Source organism: Tamandua tetradactyla, chromosome 15, assembly GCF_023851605.1.
Source record: "Tamandua tetradactyla isolate mTamTet1 chromosome 15, mTamTet1.pri, whole genome shotgun sequence".
Classification (NCBI taxonomy): domain Eukaryota; kingdom Metazoa; phylum Chordata; class Mammalia; order Pilosa; family Myrmecophagidae; genus Tamandua; species Tamandua tetradactyla.
In genome coordinates this window covers 73608977-73634791 of record NC_135341.1, presented here as the reverse complement: position 1 = coordinate 73634791, position 25815 = coordinate 73608977, and the positions used below count along the sequence as shown (strand labels likewise).

At 39.7% G+C, this 25815-nt stretch overlaps 1 protein-coding gene and 1 pseudogene across 1 annotated transcript in view; one reads left to right on the top strand and one right to left on the bottom strand.

The window, feature by feature from the left end:
• The window catches only part of LOC143657560 (collagen alpha-4(VI) chain-like), a 115978-nt gene that overhangs the window by 28360 nt on the left and 61803 nt on the right, over positions 1-25815 (bottom strand). Inside the window, exons 18-26 of the mRNA XM_077130092.1 lie at positions 21042-21104; positions 20617-20682; positions 11176-11229; positions 11019-11054; positions 7661-7723; positions 5805-5867; positions 4673-4735; positions 3813-3875; positions 1566-1616 (exon numbers count right to left, since the gene is read on the bottom strand). Of these exons, the coding sequence (XP_076986207.1) occupies positions 1566-1616; positions 3813-3875; positions 4673-4735; positions 5805-5867; positions 7661-7723; positions 11019-11054; positions 11176-11229; positions 20617-20682; positions 21042-21104 (522 nt within the window). The remainder of the gene's footprint in view (positions 1-1565; positions 1617-3812; positions 3876-4672; positions 4736-5804; positions 5868-7660; positions 7724-11018; positions 11055-11175; positions 11230-20616; positions 20683-21041; positions 21105-25815) is intronic.
• Positions 13474-16717, top strand: LOC143657559 (cap-specific mRNA (nucleoside-2'-O-)-methyltransferase 2-like; annotated as a pseudogene).

Here is a 25815-nt window from a genome sequence, read left to right as displayed (position 1 = left end):
TATGGATGAGATGACTTGATATCTGGGATTTGCTTCAAAATTATCTCTGTCATTTTCTAACTCTCTGTCTCTCTCTCTCTCTCCCTCTGTGTAAGTAAATGAGAGCATAAATGAAGCAAAATTGGCCAAGAGTTTTTCATATTGGAGTTAGGTGATCAGGATATGGGGCATTCATTGTACTTAGTCTTTCCACTTTTATATACATTTAAATTTTTTCATAACGAAAGATTAACAAACCAAAGAAGAAAGTTGGTTTGGGACGTGCTAATTTAATACGTGTCCAAAGACACATATTTGGAGTTAAGGGAACTGGTCTAAGCTGGAGAAATAAAGTGGAGATTACAGGATGGATGGCGTTTAATACAATGGGATTGGATGAGGTCATCTAAAGAGTGAGTGAAGAGCGAGAGAAGTATGAGGATAGAGCCCTGAAGCCTTCCAATATTTAGAGATCTAGAACATGCAGAAGATCAACAAAGAAGACTGAGAAAAAGTGGCCAGTAAAAAAACAGGAAAACAGCGTACGCTGGAAGTTGAGTGAGGAAAAGTTTCAAAATTAAGCCCATGATGATCTTTGTAAAATACTACTGAGAAATGGAACAAAATGAGCTAGAGAACTGACTACTGGACTTACCAACAGGGGGTCATCAGGGACCTCAACTAAAGCAAATAGAGTTAAGTGGGGATCGGAGGTGGGGGTGCAGGGAAGTGGGGATGAAGGCTCAATTGATATCAGTTAGAGAGAACCAAAGGGAAAGAAGTGGAGTTTCCCAACCTCAGCACTATTGACATTTTGGACTCGATGGTTCTATTTTGTGGAGTCTGTCTTGTGCATTGTAGGATGTAAGGCAGCATGTGTGGTCTCTACGCACTAAATGCAAGTAGCAATCCCTCTTCCAGCTGTAATAATCAAAATATCACCAGACACTATATCAAGTCCCTGGGGTTGGGGGGGTGGAATCAGAGCAAATGGGTACTGAGGCAAGTAGGTTAGCTCACTTGGTGGTGGATATCTGTAGCAGTTCTCTTCTCTCGTGCCTTTAAGTTTCTTAACAAAATACAAAGCATGATCATCTGCTTAGAACGTGGAAGAAAAGGAAGGCCTTGGAGTTTAAGGAGAGAAGAAAGGGTATGAAATATTTAACTCAGAGAGTAGGAGGGTGAACCGACTAGGAAAATAGAGTCAGCTGGTCAAGCAGCAACGAGGGCCATTTGAAGTGAGACCACAGTGTCTAACCAGGAAACATCCACACAAATATAGGCTGAATCTATGTGTTTCACACTGTTAACTGTATCACAGTAAACACAGACTAGCCTTGTGCTTAGTCTAGAGCTGGTATGTGGCTCAAAACTTGCACTTTTGAATTCTTACCCAGAATTCTCCTGCTGTGCTAAATAAGGGAGTTACAAGATAAGAGTTATCTTTTAGGGAGGAAACTCTGGCAGCAGCTATTTCGTATCATTAACAGCATGAAGGAACCATTCCTTGGGTAATTACTCTGTTGTAGTAAATTAAAATAAAAACCTAGTAAAGAATGCCCTAGAAGGGACCATTTTGGCCTCACCTTTGCTCCTTTTTTTCCTGGATGTCCATATTCATCTGGACCAAGGAGACCCTGAGGAAATGACACAAAGTGAACTATCGAGTCAGCCAGATCAGCACCTGGGTTGAAACTGTTATCTGAACCCTTGGATGAGTCAGCCATGCTAGGACGTGGGAAGACAGAGGGGGTTGGGGAGTTTGGGAGACTACCTTCATAGGAAATATGCTTGGATTAGGAAGGGAGAACAGTTTAAAAGTTTAAAGACCATGATAGATGTAAGTTTCTTTTTGGATTTTTATTATTTTACATCCTCTTCAACGAGGTTCTGTACAACAGCAGGATGAAATCACAGTTGTAGGCAGACACATCACTGTATAAAGTTCCCCTGGGGCTAAATTTGCTTTTCTTGTAGGACAAAGTCATAATGAAAGAAACTCTAGAAATGGAATATCTCCAGGGATAAAATCTGACTTTGGGAGAAAGGATTGGGATAGAGGCAATGTGCCGTGATTAAGTGCACCAGTTAGAAATCCAGAAGGTCCTGAATTCTCATCCCAGTTTCTGGGTAACCAATGGCAAGTCAATCAACCTCTCTAAGCTTCAGTTTCCTCACCTGTAAAATGGAAATAATAACAGCTTCTACATGCTTATGATTGTCACGAATATACCATGCGATTGTGCATGGAAAGTGCTTAGCATAATTTAGGCACAGAGAAGGCATTTACTAATGGTAATTACGCTGCTGCTGATGGTGGCATGAGGTTGGATGATAGTGGAGTGAAGTTGGTGGCAGAGGGTGGGAGGAAGAGTGACAGTGGTGGTGGGGGACAGTGATGTGATCTGGTGGCGATGACCACAGGGGGATGGTGTTGGGGGTGGGTAGTGGCCCTGGAGGTGGCGATGATGATGTAATTATGAAAATGTCCATGATACCATTATGAATTTTAGCAACTGAACATTCAGACAGTGAGCTTCCTGTCATAAAGAGTAAATTCAGAACCCTGTAAGTGCTTTTTGGTGGATGGGCAAAGACTGTACCTAAATCAACTGAGAAGAAAAATGAGAAATGTAAGCTAAAAAACATTCCTGTAGCCCAAGAAGAAAAATTTGAAAGACTGAACAAAAAGAAAAATAAAATAAAGAGGACTGGACAATCAAGAACAACGCTATTTCACTTGGCTCAAAAAGCCAAAAGTGAGTTCTTTGGAAAAAGGATGCAGATGAGATTCATTTGCTATTACTCAATCTTCTCCCTGCTAAAGGACAAGCAGAGCTTCTAGGACCTGCAAGCTCAGAGACCCAAACTTGTATTTTGGAGATGTCTCCCTCCAACATTCTTGAAGTGACAGCTGCAAGGGGAGAAAAGGCATTTCTTCCCAGCATTGTCTGTCCCAGGGAGAGGCCAGTAGTAACAAGCTTTGCATTGTTTTAAATAAGAAGATTTTAATAATATTAAAACATTACTAATTTGACCACCTGAATTTTTAGAATGTAGATGCAAAACACTATTTGACACATATTCCATTTGATAATAATGTCGTTCTGCTAGTTTCATTTCCATAGTAAGTTTTAAGCTTGTTAGTCCTGCTTTTGTTTTCTATCCTTGCTAATCAGTGCAATTTCAGTGCTTGGTGCAAAACCCTATAAGCCCTTCCTAAGTGTTGGTGAGAGAACTCTCTGAACTATGAGCTGCAGGACAGACAACATTATCTAGTGTCATAAAGCTAAGCCCACTAAAGCGGTAAATTGAAAATACTCATAAAATAATTAATTTGCTCCCATATTCAAAGTGAAGTCTAACATAAAAACACATAGCCTTGTCTTTGAAAGTGTGATTTACTAAAGTGATCTTTTATGATCCTCGGTCTTCAGACATTATTTCTATGTTCTGGGTAATTAAGTCCATACCTTAAAAGTCTAAACTGATTGGCTGTCATATTTGTTGCCCTGAAGAAAAACATTTCACGGAACATCTCTGTATTCCTAAGACACACAAGTGCTTATCAGATATCTTTGTTAAACAGAAGGGACTCGCTGGCAATTCCCTCTTCAGTAGTATGTGAGAAGGCAAAATAAATCCTGAGACATCTTCAGATTCTATATTTATATGATGAGCTTGAGAATCTCTGTCTCATTTAAATGTACAACATCTTTAGCAGTCATGTAACATTTGTAATTCCAAGTTTAATTCAGCAAGAATCTTAGAATTTACTGTGAAAAACAAATAATAAATTCAATCAAGAGTCCAAACAGTATAGTGAGACTTACAGGCTGCCCTCTTGGTCCTTGTTGTCCCCGGGAGCCTCTTTCTCCTACATCACCAAGCTCTCCCTGTTCCATAAAGAGTCAAGATGAAATTAATTTTCTCCTGTGAGTCAATTCAATTTTATGTCATTTTACTTAGAGACTGTACAGTCACTCTTTTTAAGTCTTAGTAACTAGCAGGATCGTACAGTCTCCTTAATTATCATTCCCAACGTTTGGTTAAATACAGATAACTCATAAATACAATAAATATTTTAATTCTTAAAATGAGCAAAACCTGGGCGGGCCGCGGTGGCTCAGCGGGCAGGGTGCTTGCCTGCCATGCCGGAGGACCTTGGTTCGATTCCCGGCCCCAGCCCATGTAAAAACCAAACAAACAAACAAAATACAATAAAACAAGAAAATGTTTAAAGATGTTTCCCTTCCTTCCTTCTATCCTTCCTTCCTTCTCTCTGTCTTTCCTTCCCTTCCTCCCTCTCTCTTTAAAAAAAAAAAAAAAAAAAAAAAATGAGCAAAACCAGGTTGCAGAACTGGTTATAGCATTTTATATTACTATGGCTTTTTCTAGGTCTGGGTATGTGTGTTTGCAGTGAATCTATGTTTGTCCTTCTCTCTTGATCTTTGTCTACCTATATATGCGACAATATATGGATCTATCTATACATCTTACTATATGTTTGTCTAGGTATCTTTTCTTCTCTGTATCCACCCATCCAGCTATAATGTAATGAGCAATCAATATCATCCCCGAGGACATCAGAAACTCATGCTGGAAATGGTCATGCAAAGAGAAGTTTCAATAGAGAAATCCAAGGGGCACCCTCAAGTTGTAATCAAGGAAGAGTATATTTTCTGACATTTACCTTCATTCCTCTTGGCCCAGCTTTTCCTTGAGAACCACTTGGGCCTGGAGACCCTGGATTTCCCTGCAACAAGACCATGGCCAAAATTACTGCAAGGACCACAGAATTAACTATCTGAGGTTCTTGTTTTATTAAAATGGTCCAGAACTGGTAATATTCTCATGAATTACCTTGGAGATGCAAGCTCAGCCTTGAATGTTTTATACAAGTAACTGATTTCATTTTCCTACATACTAAATGAACACTATTCACATTTAAACTCTGGGTAATGGGTTGGGGGTTGGAAGTGGAGGAGTAAGATGTTATGTGCAAGAGGCCACGACTACCACATACCAAGAACTGGAGGGACTATCTGACTATTAGAGGGAAAAGCACCTTTTAATTAGCAGATCAGGAAGACCACGGCTTGGACTTTTCACCTACTCCAACTGGGAAATGTTTTAAATTGAGAATAAAAAGAATGCAATCAATTAGAATGTGATTTTTCCTGACCGAGGGAGAGAATAAGGACAAACTGCAGCTACAGCCCTACTGGGTAATTTGAATCTCTGATGGGGACTCTTAATCCTGACTCAAATCAGGCTACTCAAGTTTCTAAACTACCTCAGATGCTCCCTTCTCCAGGCAGCTCTTCCTGATCACCTGTCTCAGTCTGATATAAACCTTTTATGAACCCTGAGATACTGGGTGGTGGAGTAGAACAGGCACTAGAAGGACCTGAGTTGTAGGCCAGTTCAGCCACTTATTATCTGTATGACAAGTCAGGTAATCTCTATGAGCCTCAGTTTCCTCATCTATAAAACTGGGATAATAACACCTCCTTATATATTTGTGAGGAATAAATGAGTTATTTAGACCCCCTTTGTGGTGCTGATATTTTCTCTTGCACTATAGGCAATTATGAGCTTGTATTACGCACCCTTGAGGCTCAAAGCCATATCTCTGGAAAATATCTAGAAGAGAGGGGGGTACACAGCTGGTGATCATTAGTGACCAGTGTTTACTGTATTGACTTAGCTGTTTGGTATTAATTCTGGATGCCAACAAGCAGTGTAGCTTTACACATTTCATACTCAGAGGTATGAATTGTTAATAAGTAATAGAGTTGTAGCTATTAATTTTTCACACCTACCTGAGCACCCTGTAAGCCTTTCTGTCCAGACATCCCTGGTACTCCTTGTCTTCCTTTAGGTCCCTGACAGAAGGGTGAAATTAAAATTCAATAAGTTTTTATAACACTATTTATACTGCACAAAACCATCTCGGATGCCGATGGAAGCACAAATGAAGGTGCTCTGGCCCTCCCATCTCATTTATCAAACTTCCATCGTGTAGCATCTGTGCCCTGAAGCACCCCAGCATGCCCACTACAAACTCATTCGATCTCAGGGCATGAGTTCTCAGCGTGTAGAGTTTAACAATCTCTCCAGGTGACTCTGATAAACACTAAAGTTAGCTTTTATATTTTAATCCACCCAAAAATTTTAAATCCTAAAAGGGGATGGGAGGGGTGGCTAGGATATCAGTCTCCTTTGAACAGTCAACTCCTGCCTTACACAATCAAGGTCTCAATAAAAGAGACGATGTATGCAATTTACCAGGAGCCAAAAGTATATTAAGTGCTCTCATCTCCTTGGGTACATTGTTGCTCTTTTTTTTTTTCTCCCCAATCCCTTTTGCTTTACCGATTTTTGACACTTTAATTGTCCTCCAGGTTTTCTGTGAAATGCTTTCCTATGACAAGCATTGACAGTGGCTTCTATTCTTCTGGGAGAAGCATGACAATCATCTACTTAAATAGACCATTATACCCACATCCCAGGGGGAAGGTGAGAATTAAGGAGAGGTTTTATTCTCTTGCTCATGGTTCCCAACACGACTTTTTCCCCTTGCACTCAACAGTGTAATCAAATGAATATAGAGGGGAAGGCAGGGACATAATTGTGGGTTTCCAAGTTTGAATTAAGAGCAATAACAAAAAAAAAAGGAGGGGGAGTATATATCTTTCTTTTGTTTCCTCGTGAGTTCACATACAATTTTCCATCATGAAGTGAACATAATCTCTAATTATACTTCGATTGTCCATTTCTTTCTTTGTTACCTTTGTCAAGTCTAAAAAACAGCAGGCACTTTTCTCAAATTATCATCTGACACTCATGGGATTTTGAAAGTTATAAAGAATGATTCAATGTGCTGGTACAATGTACAGTTTTAAAGTGCTTCCATTTAAGGTTACTTGCAAACAGTTTGTCTTTTAAAAGAAAGATGTATAAAGTGTTCCAGAAGGACTTACAGAACGACAGATTTAGATTATGCTTTGAGGATTCAAAAAGAACTGGCTATGAATTTAAATTTCAGTTATTACTGGATAGTTTTCAGCACTGTAATTTGATTGAACTCCTTTAGGGAGTTCGTTAGACCACTGCCTTAATGACTGAATGTCCCAGATTTAACAGAGTGCCCCGGACATAATAGACACTCAATAAAATCTTGGTTGAGTTTTCCTGACAAGTTGCATACAATTTTAATTAATTAAATACTATTTGAGTAATTTGAGTATATAGCTTCAGAGGCAGTAATTCAGAAGCCATAGATTTTATAACTAGGCTGCCTGAGTCTGAATCCCAACTTTATCACTTACTGGCTGCATAGATGTTGGGCGGTTTGCTTAACTTCTCCATCCCTCCTTTTATCCCCTGCAAAATGAGGCTAAATTAATCTCCTGCCTCATAGACTTGTGAAAGAATTAAATTAGTTAATACAAGGAAAATGCTTAGGGCCATGTCTAGGACATCATCATAGCCAAACAAATTTTAGCCATCATGATTTGTACCTTCCCAGGCACTGGGCTATACATTTTGCTCTGGGAGAGAAATATCCAAGGCCATTTTGACTTACATAAGTCCCTATCAAAGTATGGCCTCTAAGAATCTAAGTTTAAATAGCAACCAAAACTCTTTAGCTAAAACCAAGTTCACTTATACAAACCTGTGGGCCTGTACATCCAAGTTCTCCTTGGTAACCCGGCTCACCAGCTTTTCCAGGCACACCCTGTCAACATGAACAAAACTCAGTCAGTTCACCAGGCATCTTTAGTGTTCCTGTTGAAGGTGTGGTAGTTAGATTCAGGTGTGAACTTGGCTAGGTGACGGTGCCTAGTTCTATAGCTGTGGACATGAGCCAATGGTACATGAACCGCATCTGTTGCTCATTACATCTGCAGTTGGCTAGGAGGTGTGCCTGCTGCAGTGAATGATGTTAGATATAACTGGCTGGTGCTTAAATGAGAGAGCTCAATGTAGCACAGCCCAAGCAGCTCAGCATACCTCATCTCAGCATTCATCCTCAGCCAGGCCTTTGGAGATGCAGAAAGGAATCACCCTGGGGAAAGTTGTTGGAACCCAGAGGCCTGGAGAGAAGGCCAGCAGAGATCACCCTGAACCTCAGTTGAAAGTTAGCTGCCTTTCCTCTGAAGAACTATACATTAACTAAATAAATCCCCCTTTATTAAAAGCCAATCTGTCTCTGGTGTGTTGCCTTCCAGCAGCCAGCAAACTAGAGCAGAAGGCATCCATCCCTGCAAGATGTCACTTGAAAGCTGCAAGAGGAAGCCTCAAAGAAGATTTGGCTAGGTGTGCTCAATCCTCTCAGTGAAGGGAGTTGGAGAGGATATGATGAGTTTCCATTTTATGTTGGGAATATATTAGACCAAATTCTTGTTGTCTTTCCCAGTCCTTTGCTCATCTCTTTCCAATGTGATAGAATAAAAATATTTGTTTAGATGATCTTAATCCCACTGCCTGATTTTGCACAGTGTCTGGTCCTTAAAAACCCATAGAAATATTTCAAAAAAAATTTTTTCCAGAAATAAAGGACATGAGTTTTCAGTCAGCACAATGAATAATAAAAGACTACTGTTTAGGCATACGACTGTGAAATTCCAGAAGATCAGGGGTAAAGAGAAGTGTCCAGAAGCTTCATGGAGAAAAATGAGGTAACAATGGCATTAAATTTGTCAGCAGTATCACTAGAAATTAGAAGGCATTAGTGTTATGCCTTGCAAATTCCTAGGGAAAATGTGCTACAACCATAATTCTGTAATCAGACAAATTATCAATTATGTATGCACAGAAAATAGAGACATTTTCAGATATGCAAGTTCTTGAATAAATAGGCCTTCTGTGAACTATTTTTGAGGGAATTACTGGAGGATGTGTTCTACCAGAACAAGGGAGTGAACTAAGAATGAGGATGTCAGAGAAACCAGGGAGCAAAAAGTCAATCCATGATAGAGACGAAGAGCATCTCAGGATGAGGAGATGTTGTTCCAAAACCTGTCTCAATGGGACAACAATTCAGAGGCCCCGCGAATAATCCATCTCTATTGGTGCAAGAGGACAGAAGGCCCAAGAGGGATGAATGCAAGAAAAAATAAACCCACCTGTTTGAATATATTGGGAGGTTATCAATTTTTTCAAAGAGCTTTGTGATGAATTAGTAATAAGCACATGGAACACAAAGCAAATGGGGAAAAAGATGATTCAAGGGGAAAAAAGGTGTTACAATTATGAATAATAATTACCAAGTTATCATGTGAACAATGAAACCAACTTGACCAAAGGAGGAGAAAATAAGCATACTGTGAAGATGAGTTGGAGGCAAGTATGTGGAAAAGGAGGTGGACAGATTAAGAAAGTTAAATCTTCATTCCCCCACAGTGAGAAATTAATTGAAAACATCTAAAACCGAAAATTATGCAACAGCATCTTAAGCATATTGTTTAGAAATATGACAATAATGCTAGAAGGGACAGCCCAAAGAAATGAAAGTGGGTGTTTCTGAAGAGCTTGGAATAAGCAGTAGGGAGAAAGAATGGGCAAAGAAATATTAATACTGTTTTCTATTGTGAACTTGCTAGTACCACTTAACCTTTAAACTTATGCACAGGCATAGTTCTGATGAAAATTAAAATTAAAAAGAAAGGCAGAGCAAATTGAATGGCATATGTCATCTGAATGACAAAAATAACCAAGATCCAACTAATCAGAGAACTCACTGTTAATGGATATTTGAATTATACTGCACTAAGCATTACAAAAGAATTCAAAAGAAGGAAATCCCCTCCACTGCCTAGAACCACTTAATTTTCTCCAAAGCTTGGCCTGGTCACCTTGCAATCTATTTCTTTTCTGATTTTTTTTTTTTTAGAGGGGGGCGCAGGTGGCTAAAGCAGTGAGATAAAATGATAGTTCAAAATCTTATTTCGCAAGTAAAATTGTATTACAGGCACAAGAAACTACCTATTTGTCTAAGAATTTATTTCAAATTCTAACTTTTAAAAACTTTTTATTAGCAATGATGGTTTATTTGGTGTTAACCAACAAAAGTTATTTGGATATTTCAGACTTGGAGTTTCTCATTATGCGTGTCTTTCCAACATGTTTTGTTGAAGACACAGATGTCCCCTCTTTTGAACCTAGGAAGTCATCACCCACTTCTGCCCTGCTCCCCACCCCCCACCCCCCACCCCATCAACACATTCACTTATTTCCAGGCTTAGAGATATGTCAATTTCTGGCTTCTCCTCCATCCCTAAATCATAAGAATGCTGGCAAAAATAATACCAGCAAACTATGATCAGACTATGTCAGAAAAGTTAAGTAGAAAGTTAACTCTTAATTTGTATAAAACTTCTTGAAGAGCATTACAATCATAGGACTCAGATATTGGATTTGAGTCCTGTCTCCATTAGTTATTACCATGTGGCCTCTGACAAGTTACTTCACTTTCATAGCCTATATTGTCTCTCTTAGCCACAAAAAATGACCAATAATACTCAAAACTTGTGGGGGTATAAAAGGTTTACATGCAGTGATGTAAACAAACTTCTAGGGCAGTGCCTGGGGCTAGATAAATGCTCAGTAAAATATACTTCCTCCTGCAGAAATATCCTCACATTCCCCCCCCAGGCCACACCATTGCTCCTTAGGAAATGTCAAGAATGTAAGTTTTCCCTTCATCAAGTGACTATAAGTTTCCCTTTTGAACCTGTAGGAGGTACCGCCTCTTCAAATGGAAAAAAATATACATTATTTCAGAGATAAAAAGGTGTCAGTTGTCTTCTAAAGGATCAGCTTATTTTTAATAAAAATAATATAGCCAAGTGGTTTAGGAAGAAGATACAAAGTAGAACCATGCACACTTTTCCAGCTTCATGAGAAAGGTCTCCATGGAAAGGTCCCAGTGGTCTTTCCAGACAACCCAACCAGCTCTTCCTTCACCTCAGCGAGAACTACACACTCTCTGAGTGTATATAGAGCAGCAACACCTTCCAGAAGGCACTGACCTTCAACCCTGGCAGTCCTTGTCTTCCTCTTGGCCCCTAAGAAGGGAAGCAAAGACCTTAGAGAAGGAAATAAAAGTTTCCCACTCACCCCCAGCCTATTAATTAGCCTCGTCCACAAAGGCAGGGAGGATCCGTCCCACCAGCAGTTGTTACCTACATTAGGACCAATGTTTCCGGTTTCTCCCTGAGGTCCACTGAAGCCAGAACTTCCCTGAAAGGAAAGAGATAAAGGGAAGGTCAGCTTAGATGTATACACGCTTCTGGGTCTATTCTCTAGACTTGTGATATCCAATGCAGAAGTCACTAGGCACAATGATGATTAAATTTCAATTAAAATCTTAGTTCCTGTTAGGGATTAAATCATGTCCCTGCACAAAAGACATGTTCAAATCTTAATTCATGTTCCTGTGGGTGTGAACCCATTAGTAAATAGGACCTTCTGAAGATTGGTTAAAATGTGGCCAAACTGAATCCCTAGGACTGGAGAAGCTGGAAGTTAGAAGAAGCCAAAAAGGAGAGAGAAATAATCATGTAAAAGAAAATTGTCATCAGCAGAAGGCTACTGACTACAGGCGAAAGCATGGCCTTGCTGTATCTCAATCTTAGACTTGTAGTCTTCAAAACTGTGAGACAATAAATGCTTATTGTTAAAGCCAAACCACTGTGTGGTATTTGTCACAGCAGCTCTGGCAAACTAAGACAGTTTCTCAGCTGCAAAAGTCACATATCAAGTGTTCAATAACTACATACGGCTAGTGGCCCCATGTTGGACAGCAGAGATACAGAATATTTCCATTATCTCAGAAATTACTATTGGTCAGCCCTGATCTAGATGCAAATGCCAATAAATTTTGGTATTTCAAAATATTAGTGTTGTAGGCATCTTTCCCAAAGGTTTTCTTTGACATCTTCTCATGGTTCACCATAATACGGCAGAGTCACAAATCTTCTCCAACAAGCCAAGCTTCCATCTTTGAAAATACTACCATTTCCCTTTCTGCCTGGGCTGTATGTGGTTCTAGAGTGGCTGATGGAAAAAGAAGCTAAAAGCATGTATCTCTGCTTACATGGGGAGGTTAATAAATAGAGTTGATGATGGAAGGAATGGTAGGTTATACACAGTCATGAGGAGAAAACTCTCTAAGGCTTTCACATTTTGGGCTCAAAAGTGGGAAAATGAGTGATGTCCTGATGGAAAATGAGTCAATCTTTCAGGAGAAATAGAAACCACATTGGATCCCAAGTGGGACTATTTTATATAATTATTTAGTCAAGTCATGTGCTAGCTCAACAAAAAAAGAAAACAAATTGGGAGATAATTTGCAATAAGAAACAAAAAACTATTTTATCTACAAAGCTATTCATCCAAATAGTATGTATAATAGATTAAATTCTGAAACAATTTAAATATCCCACAATATGTGGGTGATGTTAGAGTAGAAATACTTATTGGAATAGTATGCTACATTTCAAAATTATGTTTATGAAAAAGTTTCTAAAGTAGAAAAAAGTCTGTGCTATGATGTTGTTCTTTTGAAATATGCTAAGTTGTGCGAAAGACTACTTTATCCCAAGCATGGAAAAAGGCAAAATGACAATTCATCTTTTTTTTTTATATTGTACTAGAACATTTTTTTATTTAGTCCATGGGCCTGTCATCTGACTTTCTCAGGAAAACTTACTTTGCCAACACATGTTTGGAAAATTCAAGAAACTGGTGGTTTTCTTGGCCACTAGAATTATTGATGATCTTTTCCTCTACATTTTACTTTGCTATAGTTCCAACTTTTCGTAGTTTTCTTCTATACTGGAAATTTAAATAGTGGAATATATAGGGGGGTGTGAGGGTAGCTCAGTGGTAGAATTCTCGCCTGCCATGTGGGAGACCAGGGTTCAATTCCTGGTCCATGCACTTCCCAAAAAATAATCAAATAAGCAAACAAAGAAATAAAAAACAAACACACAAAAATTCAACAAATAGTGCTTCAATAATGGGATATTCACATGGAAAAAGTATGAAATGTGACCCCTACCATACAGTATACAAAAAAAATAGAATTATATAATTATAGGATAAGGCCATAGATAAAGTACTTTCACAAGGGGTCTGGATGTAATAAAGATTCTTTCCTAAAATATTTATTATTTTCTCATTTCAAAAGTAAATAGCATTTTGCAGCCAACAGAGAAAATGAATTATTTGGGCAGCTGCTGGACCCAATTAAAAGATTATTGGGGGACCACACTGCTTCCCTTTCCCACGCCTGCAGGCACTGTGGACCCAAGAAGCAGCGCCCCCTCACCACCCACCTCCACCCCCATCCTGGGATGCAGCCCCAAGGAGGGAAATGGAGAATGACCCCCTCCAGTGATGAGAACAAATGAAGCACTGTCTTCCTTTTCCCATCCAGTGGCCTGAGGTGGGCATTAGCGAAGATTTTAATTTATTCTGAAAATGATCAAGTGCAGAAAGCCTTCAGTTCGTCAGATAGCAAGCTCTGAAATGCTTAGCCCAGATGTTCTTGCTCACATTTTTTAACTGTTTGCCAAGAATTCTTCTTAAGATTAGCCACTTCATAATGAGTGGCAATTAGCAGATGCCAGTGAGATTTTCCCCTGTGACCACACAGAATTTAATGCATTTCTTAATTTGAAATGAAAGTAAAAAACCTACTGAGTGATAAGAAACTGGATGTGTGGCCTGAATACACTGCCTTCACTAATAAGGCTGGAAAAATAATTTCTCATGTGAGAAAGTTGGTGAACGCTGAGCTTTGTACCCAAGCATGGTGTAAATTTCATGAGTTTATGTGCAGCTTTCCATTTATTCAACAGGAAAGTTTACAGAATGGAAACTGAATTCTCTACACCTCTGTGGAGCTTCTGGAGCTTTATAGCTAACCTCAATCACTATTTAAAATCCCATCAGCTCCCCTAAGATTGGTGTTGGGTAGCCAATACTCTGAATCCAAACCATGCAGCAAAGGATAATCTTACAATGATTATGGATGACCAGTTTATTGTAAATACCATGCATTGGTGGTACTTTGGCCCAGATAATACCTGTAATGTCTTGACCCTGAAATATGTGACTGGACTTCAGAATTTCATAAGAAGCATGGCTACCATTCACTTGATCACTGCAGATGGCAGTTTTGATTGCCAAGGAAACACAGATGAACAAGAAGCTTTAGTCTCTTCTTTACACTACTGTGAAGTCATCATTGCTTTGACAACTCCTGAAGTTGATGGTTGTTTTGTTCTGAAGATGTTTACTTTGTCAGAACATTGTCCATGAACCTGATGTACCTGCTGAACTTTTCTTTTAACCAAGTCTGTGTTTTCAAGCCCGCTACCAGCAAGGCAGGAAACTCAGAAGCCTATGTCGTATGTCCCCACTATAAGGGACAAGAGGCCAGCTGACCTCTGTTAACTAAGACGATGCTAAATTTTGGGACTGAAATGACCAGCAAAGCTCTCTTCCCCCATCATATGATTCCCCAAATTTTTCTTAAAAGGCATAAAGAATGCTGTGTCTTCTTTCATAAATATCAGAGAGAGACTATTCCCCATGTTTGAGTGCATAGGAAGAAAGGAACATGCAAAGCTGAGTAATTTAAGGAACTGCTGTACAATATTTCATGCAAAAGTGTCTGTTGAAGCCTGTTTCCTGAAATAATTGGCTAGTAAAAAATCTAATATTGGTTGTAGTACAAATACAAAATGGCTTGGACAGAGGAACAAATATTTTAGAACCTATAATGAAAGGAAGATGCTGGAAGCCCTTTCATGGAAAAATAAGGTGGCTAAAGTGTACTTTAATAATTGGGCTGGAGAATATGCTCAGTATCATCCTGGGCAAAGTTGTCATTTGGAAGAGATAGCTTTCAATCTTGAGTGTCACTTACGGAATGTTTTAGAGGGAAAGAAACTGCCAAAGGTAAAGTGCTTTCCTTTCTATGATGGTGAAATTTTAAAGACTTAATGAAGCAATTGAAAAGTCATTCAGAGGAGTGAGTTCTGAATTTGGATTTCAAGTTTAGGCCAAAACAACAGTACTGCTGTCACGTTTTTTTCAGAAGAACTATTTTCTGAGTCGTTTAGCCTCACAAAGTACCTTCAAGATGAACCGCTTGTAGGACCCAGCCACCAAATAAAGTGCCTGCTTGTGGGTTTGCTGACTCCCCGTGATTTCAAAATGCATATACCATGGGAAGTTTGATCCCTGGAATCTCCTGAACTCGTGAATTTCACCTGTTCATTGCTTCATGATGGAGCCCCAGTTTACCAGCAGTTATTTTCAGACTGCCTTCTGCTTGCATTATAGCAGCTTCAAACAAGAGAACCTATGATTTTGCCTGTACTTTCTTATTTCACAAGATGTATAGCCAGTTTGATCTTTGTGCCCCACAGCTGCTTTAGAGTCATCATATTTTCTTGTCCCGCATCCTCTTGAGTTCCTGAGGAGTTGGGCATCCTGCTATGTGTTGGTTATCAGGACCTTCCAAATCCAGTTTTCTATTATTTGCAGAATGTGAATGAATTGTTGAGCACTTTGCTCAACTCTGACATACCCCAGCAGGTTTTATAGTTTGTGCCAGTAGAGGTACTCCTTAAGGGTTTACTCCTTGATTGTGTGGGGAATCTGAATGCTGTCATCGCTAAAAGGCATTTGCATTTGGTTATTCAAGAAGAGAAGAGATCATCAATAGCCTTCAGTTATGAAATTGAATATGTCCTTTCTGGAATTCACTTTGACTTCTTATAGTTTCCAATGTTATTTCATCCCTTTGTTTTATTAATTTAAAACCTCCACAGTTTCATTTTAGGGAAAGGCCAGTTTTTGTGTCAATCAAAGTCTCAATTCTGGAAAAACACCAACTAGTTCTGACTTCTGAGATATGCATGCCCCAGGCATAGACTTCTTCCATGTGGTAGAGTCTATGCAGTGACAATAGCCAACCTCCAAACATGAGATGGATTTATATGTATGTGCTTGGGGCAGACACACGCATGTTTGTATATGCAGTTTAGTTGGTCTTATTTCTCTACTTAGAAGTGCACCTGTGTGCCTTCATTCAGCTTTTTGCAAGTAGTTTCCTCTCAATAGACTCTTATTTCCAAATGGCTCACTGGCAAATGCCGTTAATGGACTGACTTGTTTCCTTGATGAAAGGAGGTGAGTTACTCCTCAACAGCACTGACTTCCTTTCACACTTAACACGCCAGGTGTGGATTTCGGGAGACTCATCTTGCCAGATTTCTGGATATGTACCATTCGTTGCCTTTGTGCCATTGACTCAATTTGCTTTTATAGTTCAAATGAAACTAGCGTGCTGTTTTGTGAATATTTTTTCTAACCACAACCATCCAACTAAAAGGGATATCAGGACAGCTTGAAACCAACAGATTATGTTTAAAACAGTGAAAAATAGTTTCCCAAGTCTAACACAATCCTGTATCATGAAACGCTTCATTTAGCAATGCTGTATTTTAACTTCCAGGAAAAAATCTGTGAACTAAAAAAAAATTTTTTTAATTACAAAATAGTGTTTATGCAGGACAGTCACATGGAAAAAGAATGAAATGTGACCCACACCATAGAAAAAAAAAATAGTGCCCATGGCCCCAAATTCGGGACATATGAATGTGATGAAATTGTGAATCCTGAAGAAAATTTCTTAACACATTCAGAATGATGGTTCTGAATTTTTAAATTTGTAATCTTTACTAATTGTCTTTTTCAGTATGAAAGTAGGACTTTACCAAGAAGATTAGCCATGAAATGGTTATTTTATCAGTTACATTTTGATTTTTTTTGAATTGTATGCATTTTACAGAGTAATATGGGCTTTTCTAACAAACTATATTGAAATCTCCACTACCTTGAAGTTCCACAGAAAGGGAATATTTATATTCTCATATGTGCTCTAAGGCATTTTTGTTAGTTGTGTGAAAAATAGATGTATTCTCTCATTTATTTGGTTATATACGTTAATCTGAAATTTTACTGTGAGCACACATACACACAGAAAAAAAAATTATTGGGAAACAGGAAAATTTCAGTTTCAGGGCATCGTTCCCCAGATTACTTATTCATTAGAAAGGGGAAAAAGTACATTCACCTTGGAGCAGTCTGGTGAATCCTACCATAAGTGGCCAAACTTGCATCCTATGTCCCCAGTAATGGGACAGACTGACAGCATGTACCTCCTGCTGACTGAGCAGGGCACAGCATGACTTAATCTCCTGCCAAAATTATTTAGCCTGAATCTAATCACAAGAAAGCAGTCAGATAAATGCTAATAGCAGGATGTTTAGCAAAACAACTGACTGGCAATATCAGTGTCATGAAAACACACAAATAATTGGGGAACTGTTGTGACTAAAGGCTACTAAAGAGACAAGAACACTGAAGGCAATGCATAATCCTTGACTGAATCCTGAAACAACAACAAAAATAACCATAAAGGACATTATTGGGCCAAGTGGGAGAAACTTGAATGTGGGCAGCACATTAGGTGGCAAGGTTGTATCAATGCTAAATATAAGTGTGATGATTATATTGTGTTGATATTGGAGAATGTCCTTATTCTTAAGTGATATTTGTTGAAGTGTTTATAGGCAAATAGTCGTGATGTCTTCAGCTGATCCTCAAATGATTCAGCAAAACAAGTAAATATATATGTATGCACCTAGGTATATTACAAAAAATAAAAAGCAAATGTGACTAAATATAACAATGAGTGTTTATTGCACTATTCTTTATTCTTGCGACTGCAAGTCTTTTTTCTATAGATCTGGATGTTTTCAAAATGAAAAATTGGGGCAAAAAGTAATATAAATCAACCAGGAAATATTTCAAACAATTCAGAGAATGAAGTTAAAGAAAGAAATTAATAATGTCTGGGTAGAGGTAGCCACAATTAACATTTTCGTGCATATTCTTCCAGGACAAATAAATATAGATATAGACATAGATATTCTAGATTTAGAAATATTCTAAATTTGGACTCATGGTGAATATAGCATTTTGTAACCTTTTTTTTTTTTTTACTTAATGTTACATTATGGATTTTTATGTCTTGATAATAGTTTTCTACATTATTTTTCATGACCTGATACTACTCCACTGTGTGTATATTCTATTGTTTATATAAAAACATCCCTAGTCAATGGACATTTAAGCATTTTCAATTTTTTTTTACTGTTTTAGAAATCACGGCAATGACCATCCTCGGATCCAAATCATATTCATTCATGATTAGCTTCTAGACAAATTTCCAGAATTGTAAAGGCTAAATGAAAGGAAATACATCTCAAACTGTAGCAAACATTTGATAGCCTACACAAGAGCTCTTCCCCATTCTACCTTGCTAGGAAAACCTCAGTTTCGCTTAAAGGAGCAACTTGTCCAGCTCTAAGGGATGAATTACCACAGGTCTAAGCCAGTTGTAGTGATTCTATTTCCTTTTGTCAGAACCTTGCTTTCTCTGGCCCTCTTGAATTGGAACAAAAGCAGATGAGGAGCACAGGACCCACTTTTGGCCAATGAGCTACCAAGACAATGTTGCTGTGAGTGAGCTGATGGAACAAAGGTTCCTTTCCTTCTGGCATTTTATGTAAGGGTGAAGACAAAATGCTCACAGCTTCTAAGCCTATGGATCAAAAGCCAACACACCGAAGATGGTAGAGTAGAAGAAAAGGGTTGGGTCCTTGATAACACAAAGTCTTGATGTCATCATTGAGCTGGTGTATGACAAACCTGGGGCCACCTATTCCACATTATCAAACACCACTGGCGTATTTTAAAAATACAGCAAAAACAAAAACACACAAAAAATCTTGCCTGACTACCTTCCAAAACAATAATATTGCGAAAGGCATGACAGGTTTACTACTTCTTCCACAATACTAGTTATATAATCAAGCTCCTTGGCTTGATTTGAAAGACTGCTTCATCAGGGCAACATCTTCATCCAAATTGCAACACTAAATCTGATCTTGGTTCAACTCAAAATACCAAGAAAATATTTCCCCCTAGAGGACTATCTTCTAATAACACTCAACATGGTAGAATTTCAGCATTGACTAACTGCAGACCTGTGTTAACTGAAAGGAGAAAATTCTGTTCTCCAAGGCTGTTTGACAGATACTTGGTTAGCATTCTTCTCTGAGCCCAGTGTGGGAGTAGAAACTATAGAGAACCCAAATGCAGTAAGACATAGCACTGCCCTAAAGGGTTACAGTTTCTTAACTGCACACACAATTCAGGGATCTGATGTTCAAGGTTGACCCTTGGCTAAAGTCAGAGGTAGGGACCCCCGAAAGCTGCATGTGGCTATGGTGTTGTGGTGGACATAGCTCTGGACAGTTTTTTTAGAGGGCTGGGTGCAGTCCTGGTTCTGAACCTTTTCCAGGAATAAAACCTTAAGCAAACTATGGAACCAGAGCTCAGTTAGTACATGGCTCATGACCTTTATTCCAATGACAACCATTAACTCGCAGGAACTTAGAAGTGGTTTGTCTGGTCTTCTTATTTTCTAGCTAAGGAAACTGGAGCTCAATGGGCTGAGGTTGGCTGCCCTGTTGTTCCTTTAGCTCAATGCAGAAGCTGAGTAAGTGACTATTTGTAGGGCTCTCTGATCTCAAATCATCAAAGGAAACCCTCTCAATGAGATTTGCCTAAAACAACTGTAATTAACAACAGGATAAGAAACTCTTGCAAGTCATGAGGGTTTTCTCACATTACTACCTAATAGTGATTGTGTACAGACTGGATTTTACTCAGGATCTGGACACATAAAATGGATGTTGACTGGCCACAATCTAAGGAAGTGAACCAATATCCTAAGGTTTTTTCAAAGGATGTAAAATTCAAGTTCAAAACAAATACAGGTTCCTCTACAACTGTAAATAAGTTGCCATGCAGGCCTCATTCCTGAAAATGAGGAATAATGAGATGTGAGGACTGAAGCACTTAGATTATTTAGTCATTTTTCAGGATCATGCAATTTAATGCCTGGAGCATAAAAATCTAAAAACGGCTTCCAACAAGTTATCATCTGTCAAGTTAACACATCATTTTCCTTCTATGATACTTCTCTGTCATGATGCTTCTGATCTTCAGAATACACAAGGATCTCATCTTTTAAACTGGCTGTACCTGATTTACATCAACCAATACTGGCAGTGATGGAAAAGCAAGCCAGCAGTGTACTGACCCTGAGCTCCTTTTCAATCAATATGTCAACATAAAATTTAAATTATAAAACTGGAAAAGATCTAAGGCATCACTGAGTCTGATGGTTACCTCTGGGAGTTGAGGAAACCAAAACAAAAGAGATAAAGTAACTTGTCCAGAGTCACCCAGTATTTAGTACTAGTATTTATAGTGTTTTGGGGAGATAAGATTTGTGCAGGAAAAAAAAAAACTCAGACCAGGAGGATACAAGTGAGGGTTAGCATCCAGATTTCCTGACTCCATAGATAATGGCCACCAGGTTGACTTCTTGGTTTTCTCTGCTGACCCAAGCAGGATGCCCCAGATTGCACATGTGTACTATGTGTGCCCCCAGGACATCAGACACCGTCTTACCTGATACCCTCGCCTTCCTTTCTCTCCCTTAGAGCCTTGGATGTAACTATCAGTTCCAGGATCCCCCTAAGAAAACAAAAGGTTAGGTGTCTCAAATGGATGGCAAAGAAATATAAGAAGAATGATTTTTTTTTTGAACAGGGAAAAAAAGAGAAAGAAAGGCCCTGCCAAAGAGGAACCTTTGTATTGTCTGGGCCTACTTGGTAATTCCAAACACAATGCAGTTACAATCCCAACCTCTTCAAGAACCCAGATTTCTGTAAGAAGGGTTTTCCTCTCAAATCTCTTATTCATTGAAATACTAAGATAGACTAACCAGTTGCCTCATTAATAAATGGTTAATTATTCTTTGCTTTTGTGCCACAAGCAAACGGACCACAAGTCCTCAGAATTGAAGCAACAGATATTCCCCAACCATCACTCACAGGGTCTCCTCTTAAACCAGGCGCTCCCCGCTCTCCAGATTGTCCTGGGCCACCTGGCGAGCCCTTAAATCCAAAAGAAAAAACACGTGTCAGTATTTTTAATCACCTACTGCCTAAATGGAAGAGAACATTAAGAGGAGAAATGGGAATCAATTTAAAAGAGCAGCTTACTACTTAAACTTTAAAGCATCCGCTCGCTGCCAAAGAGGTGAGCTTGAGACCCAGAAAAGCACATACTCGTATTGGAAATTTGCCACATGCCTGGCCCCAGTGGCTCTGGCCTCTTTTAACTTGCACACCTCAGTAATGAACCCCATTTGCAAGTGAGGGACCTGGAGCTACGGAAGTCAGACCCCAGGCTCTCTGCCATCAAGTCCCCTGGTCTTTCCACACAGATGCTCCCACATAGAAACACACCTAAGGAAAAGGAAGTTTTCTCTGCCATGGACATGGGCAGTGTGCTGGTTTGAAAGGATTATGCACCCTGGAAAAGCCATGTTTTAATCCTGATCCATTTTGTGGAGGCAGCCATTTCTTCTAATCCCTATTCAGCACTGTGGGTTGGAAACTTGATTAGATTATCTCTACAGAGATGTGACTCACCCAATTATGGGTATTAACCTTGGATTAGGGGAGATGTGATCACCCATTCTTGGTGGGTCTTGATTAGATTACTGGAATCCTTTGAAAGAGGAAGCATTTTGGAGAAAGCTTGAGAGCCAGGAGAGGAGAAAGCCACAGAGGCCATGCAGCCAGAGATCTTTGAAGATGAAGAAGGAAAATGCCCCGGGGGAGCTTCATGAATTGCCATGTTCGCCATATGCCTTTCCAGTTGAGAGAGAAACCCTAAACTTCACTGGCCTTCTGGAACCAAGATGTCTTTCCCTGGATGCCTTAAATTGGACATTTCTATAGGCTTGCTTTAATTTGGAACATTTTCATGGCTTTAGAACTGTAAATTCTAATTTTTTAAATTCTGCTTTTTAAAAGCTGTTCCATTTCTGGTATATTGCATTCTGGTAGCTAGCAAACTAGAACAGGGAGCAGGAAAAGAGGGAGAGGGAAAAGGAAAGAAAAATACTTCCACAGCTTTCTACTGCTACAAAAAGGGAAGCAGAGAGGTGAGGCAAACTGCTATACGACTATAAGATGATAAGCAGGTGGATGCTTCACTTAAAACCTGCCATAAGATGCTGCCATCTCTGTGTGATGGTTCCTAAGGAGCCGCAGATTGGAAGAAAGCCCCTAGCTGCAGGGACCTTCCTCAGTGACGTCATATGCCCGCTTCCGGGGGATAATACTGCAGTGTGAGAGTAATGAAGAGGGGCCCCTCTCTGGGATGTGGCTCATAGACACTCAGGAATGTTCTCCAGGCTCCAAAAGAAGCTACCTCATACTTTACTTGAGACCCCATCTTACCTCTATCTTGGTCTAATATAATGGAAGGGAGCAACATAATTCAGAGTTCAAATCCTACTGCTCTAATTTACAGCTAAGCAATTTTCTGTGACTTCTGAAAGATTCAGTTTTCTCATTTGTGAAATGGTTGTGGGGATTAAATTGAATAATAAATTGAAAGCACTTAGTACAGAGCCTGGCGTATGGCGCCTATTACGATTTGCCCTACTTCTAGTCCTTTCCTTTTCTAACACAGACACTTGTCTTCCAGAGTACTATTAAAAAACCTATAACTAGCATCAATAGCCCTTGATTGACCCTAGGAAAATACACACAAAAAACTCCTAAACATGGCATAAATTGACTCCAACTTGCCCTTCCCTCTGATTCTTTATGCTTTTATTTTACTTCCTGACCTGGTAAAGTGGAATCCTTATTTCTCCAAACCTATCCTGAGTTCTTCCAACTCTAAGCCTTTCCTTGTGTCTTTTCCTTAAGCTGGAATGCCCTGTATCTCCCTCCTGTTCCATCTCATAGAGGTCTGAGTGAAAATGTCTTGATCTCTTTGAACGTCTGAGTCCTCCCCACCCTTTTGGACCTTGCTCAAAAGCTAAAAGGCCTCAGAATGGAAGGATGCTTTCTTGCCCCCTTCCCTCCTCCCTCATCACCTAGTTAACTGTTAATCATCCTTTAAATTTCAGCTTCGTTTCTCAATGAAGCCATCATGCAGGCTGGATCAGACCCACTCTTCATTTACCTCTCCTTCATGCACTTATCTCAGTGGTAATCTTATATAATGGTTTGAAGGGATGTATGTACCCTAGAAAAGTCATGTTTTACTCAAAACCCCATTTTGTAGAGGCAGAATAATCCCTATTCAATGTTGTATGTAATTAGATCATCTCCTTGGAGATGTAACCTAATCAAAAGTGGTCATTAAGTTGGATTAGGGGAGATGTGTCTCCACCCATTTGGGTGGGTCTTGATTAGTTTCTGAAGTCCTATAAAAGGGGAAACATTTTGGAGGGTGAGAGATCTGGAGAGAACAGAGAATGCTGCAGCACCACGAAGCAAAGAGTCCATGAGCCAGCAACCTTTGGAGATGAAGAAGGAAAACGCCTCCCAGGGAGCATCATGAAACCAGAAGCCAGGAAAGAAAGCCAGAAGATGACACTATGTTTGCCATGTGCCCTTCCAGCTGATAGAGAAGCCCTGTGTTCACCATGTGCCTTCTCACTTGAGAGAGAAACCCTGAACTCAATCAGCCTTGTTGAACCAATTATCTTTCCTTGGATGGATGCCTTTGATTGGACATTCCTATAGACTTGTTTTAATTGGGACATTTTTTTGGCCTTAGAACTGTAAACTAGCAACTTATTAAATTTCCCTTTCTAAAAGCCATTCTGTTTCTGGTATATTGCATCCTAGTAGCTTGCAAACTAGAACAGATTTTGGTACCAGGAGTGGGGTGCTGCTGTGGTTTGCAAATACCAAACATGTTGGAATGGCTTTTTAAATGGATAAGGGGAAAGTTTTAGAGGACTTGTGAGGAGCTTGATAATGAAGGCCTAAAATGCTTTGAAGAGACTGTTGGTAGAAATGTGGACTCTAAAGATACCTCTGACTAGGACTTAGACAGAAATGAGGCAAGTATTGCAAACTGGAAGGAAGGCAATCCTTGTTTTAAAATAGCAGATAATCTGGCAAAATTGACTAGTGGCTTTGGCTGGAGGGCAGATTTTAAAAGCTATGAACTTGGATATTTAGCAGAAGAGATCTCCAAATTAAATGTGGAAAGTGGAGCCTAGTTTCTCCTCGCAGCTTATAGTGAAATGTGACAGGAGAGATAAGCTGAAAACTGAACTCTTGGGTACAAAGAAAGAAGAAATTGAAGTTCTGGAAAGTTCTGTGCCTCCAGCAAGGGAGACCCCAGAGAATAGTGTCCTGTGTGAGGATTTAATAAAATGTGGAACCAGCCAGCCATTTCAGAGAAAGCCAGGATTGGACATGGAGTTATCCAGGAAGGATTTGTGGAAACTCCTTATGTGTCTGATGGGCATGATCCAAGGCTACTGCATAGAAAGCCAATGAGAGTGCTGTGACACCTATATAAACAGAGCTGCTGCCAGTCTGGACTGGGGAGTTCAGAGAAGGGACACATTGGAGGAAAAACAACTTCAGAGACAAAACCATGGAGGCTGAGATCTGAAGTTAAGAAGCCTCAGGCCAGGAGAGTGGACCCACCCAAGCCTGTGGAGAGAGTGAGTTTGCCCCAAAGGCAGAGGATGGGCATTCCACCTCATTGCAATGGAAGAGTTATGCTATCTCAGGCCTTGGAGAGGGTGAAGCACATTCCTTGAGGTTTGGAGAGAGCCTGGCTGCCACCACATGGAGAGGTTGAGCATGTGCCCTGAGAAGGCAGAGAGCCCGGGTGTGGCTCCAATGCTTGGAGAGGGTGGAGCCAAGAAAAAGGTGGTCTGTCTATTGTCCCCCAAGGTTGCATTTGGACAGAGGCAGGCCTCTGCATAGGCCTCTGGAAAGGGTGGGATTGCTGCTTTCTAAAGTCCTGAAGATAAATTATTCTCAGACTTTGAAATTGAATGGACTTTGCCCTGTGGGTTTTCAAAACTGTATGGGTCCAGTGACCCCTGTGTTCTTTCCTCCTTATGGAAATGCATATATGTATCCTATGACTGTTCCTCCTTTGTGTGTTGGCAGCAAATAACTTGTTATGAGTTTTCAAAGGTCCAGAGACAGAGGAGAATTTTGCCTTAGGACAGACCATGCTTGTAACTAACTTTGAGATTTTGTACTGGTTTTAACCTTGTATTTCATTTGTATTGCTACTGAAATGGTTTAAGGATTTCTGATATTGTTATGAAATGAAAATATTTTGTATATGGGGAAAGCATGTTTTTTTGGGGGTCCAGAGGGTGGAATGTGCTGGTTTGAAGGGATGTATATACCCTAGAAAAGTCATGTTTCAATCAAAATCTCATTTCGTAGAGGCAGAATAATGCCTATTTAATACTGTAATGTAATTAGATCATGTCCCTGGAGATGTAACCTAATCAAGAGTGGTCATTAAGCTGGATTAGGGGAGATGTGTCTCCACCCTTTTGGGTGGGTCTTGATTAGTTTCTGAAGCCCTATAAAAGAGGAAACATTTTGGAGAATGAGAGATTCGGAGAGAGCAGAGAATGCTGCAGCACCAGGAAGCAGAGAGTCCATGAGCCAGTGACCTTTGGAGATGAAGAAAGAAATGCCTCCAGGGGAGTTTCATGAAACTAGAAGCCAAGAGAGAAAGCTAGAAGATGACACCATGTTCGCCATGTGCCCTTCCAGCTGAGAGAGAAGCCCTGACTGTTTGCCATGT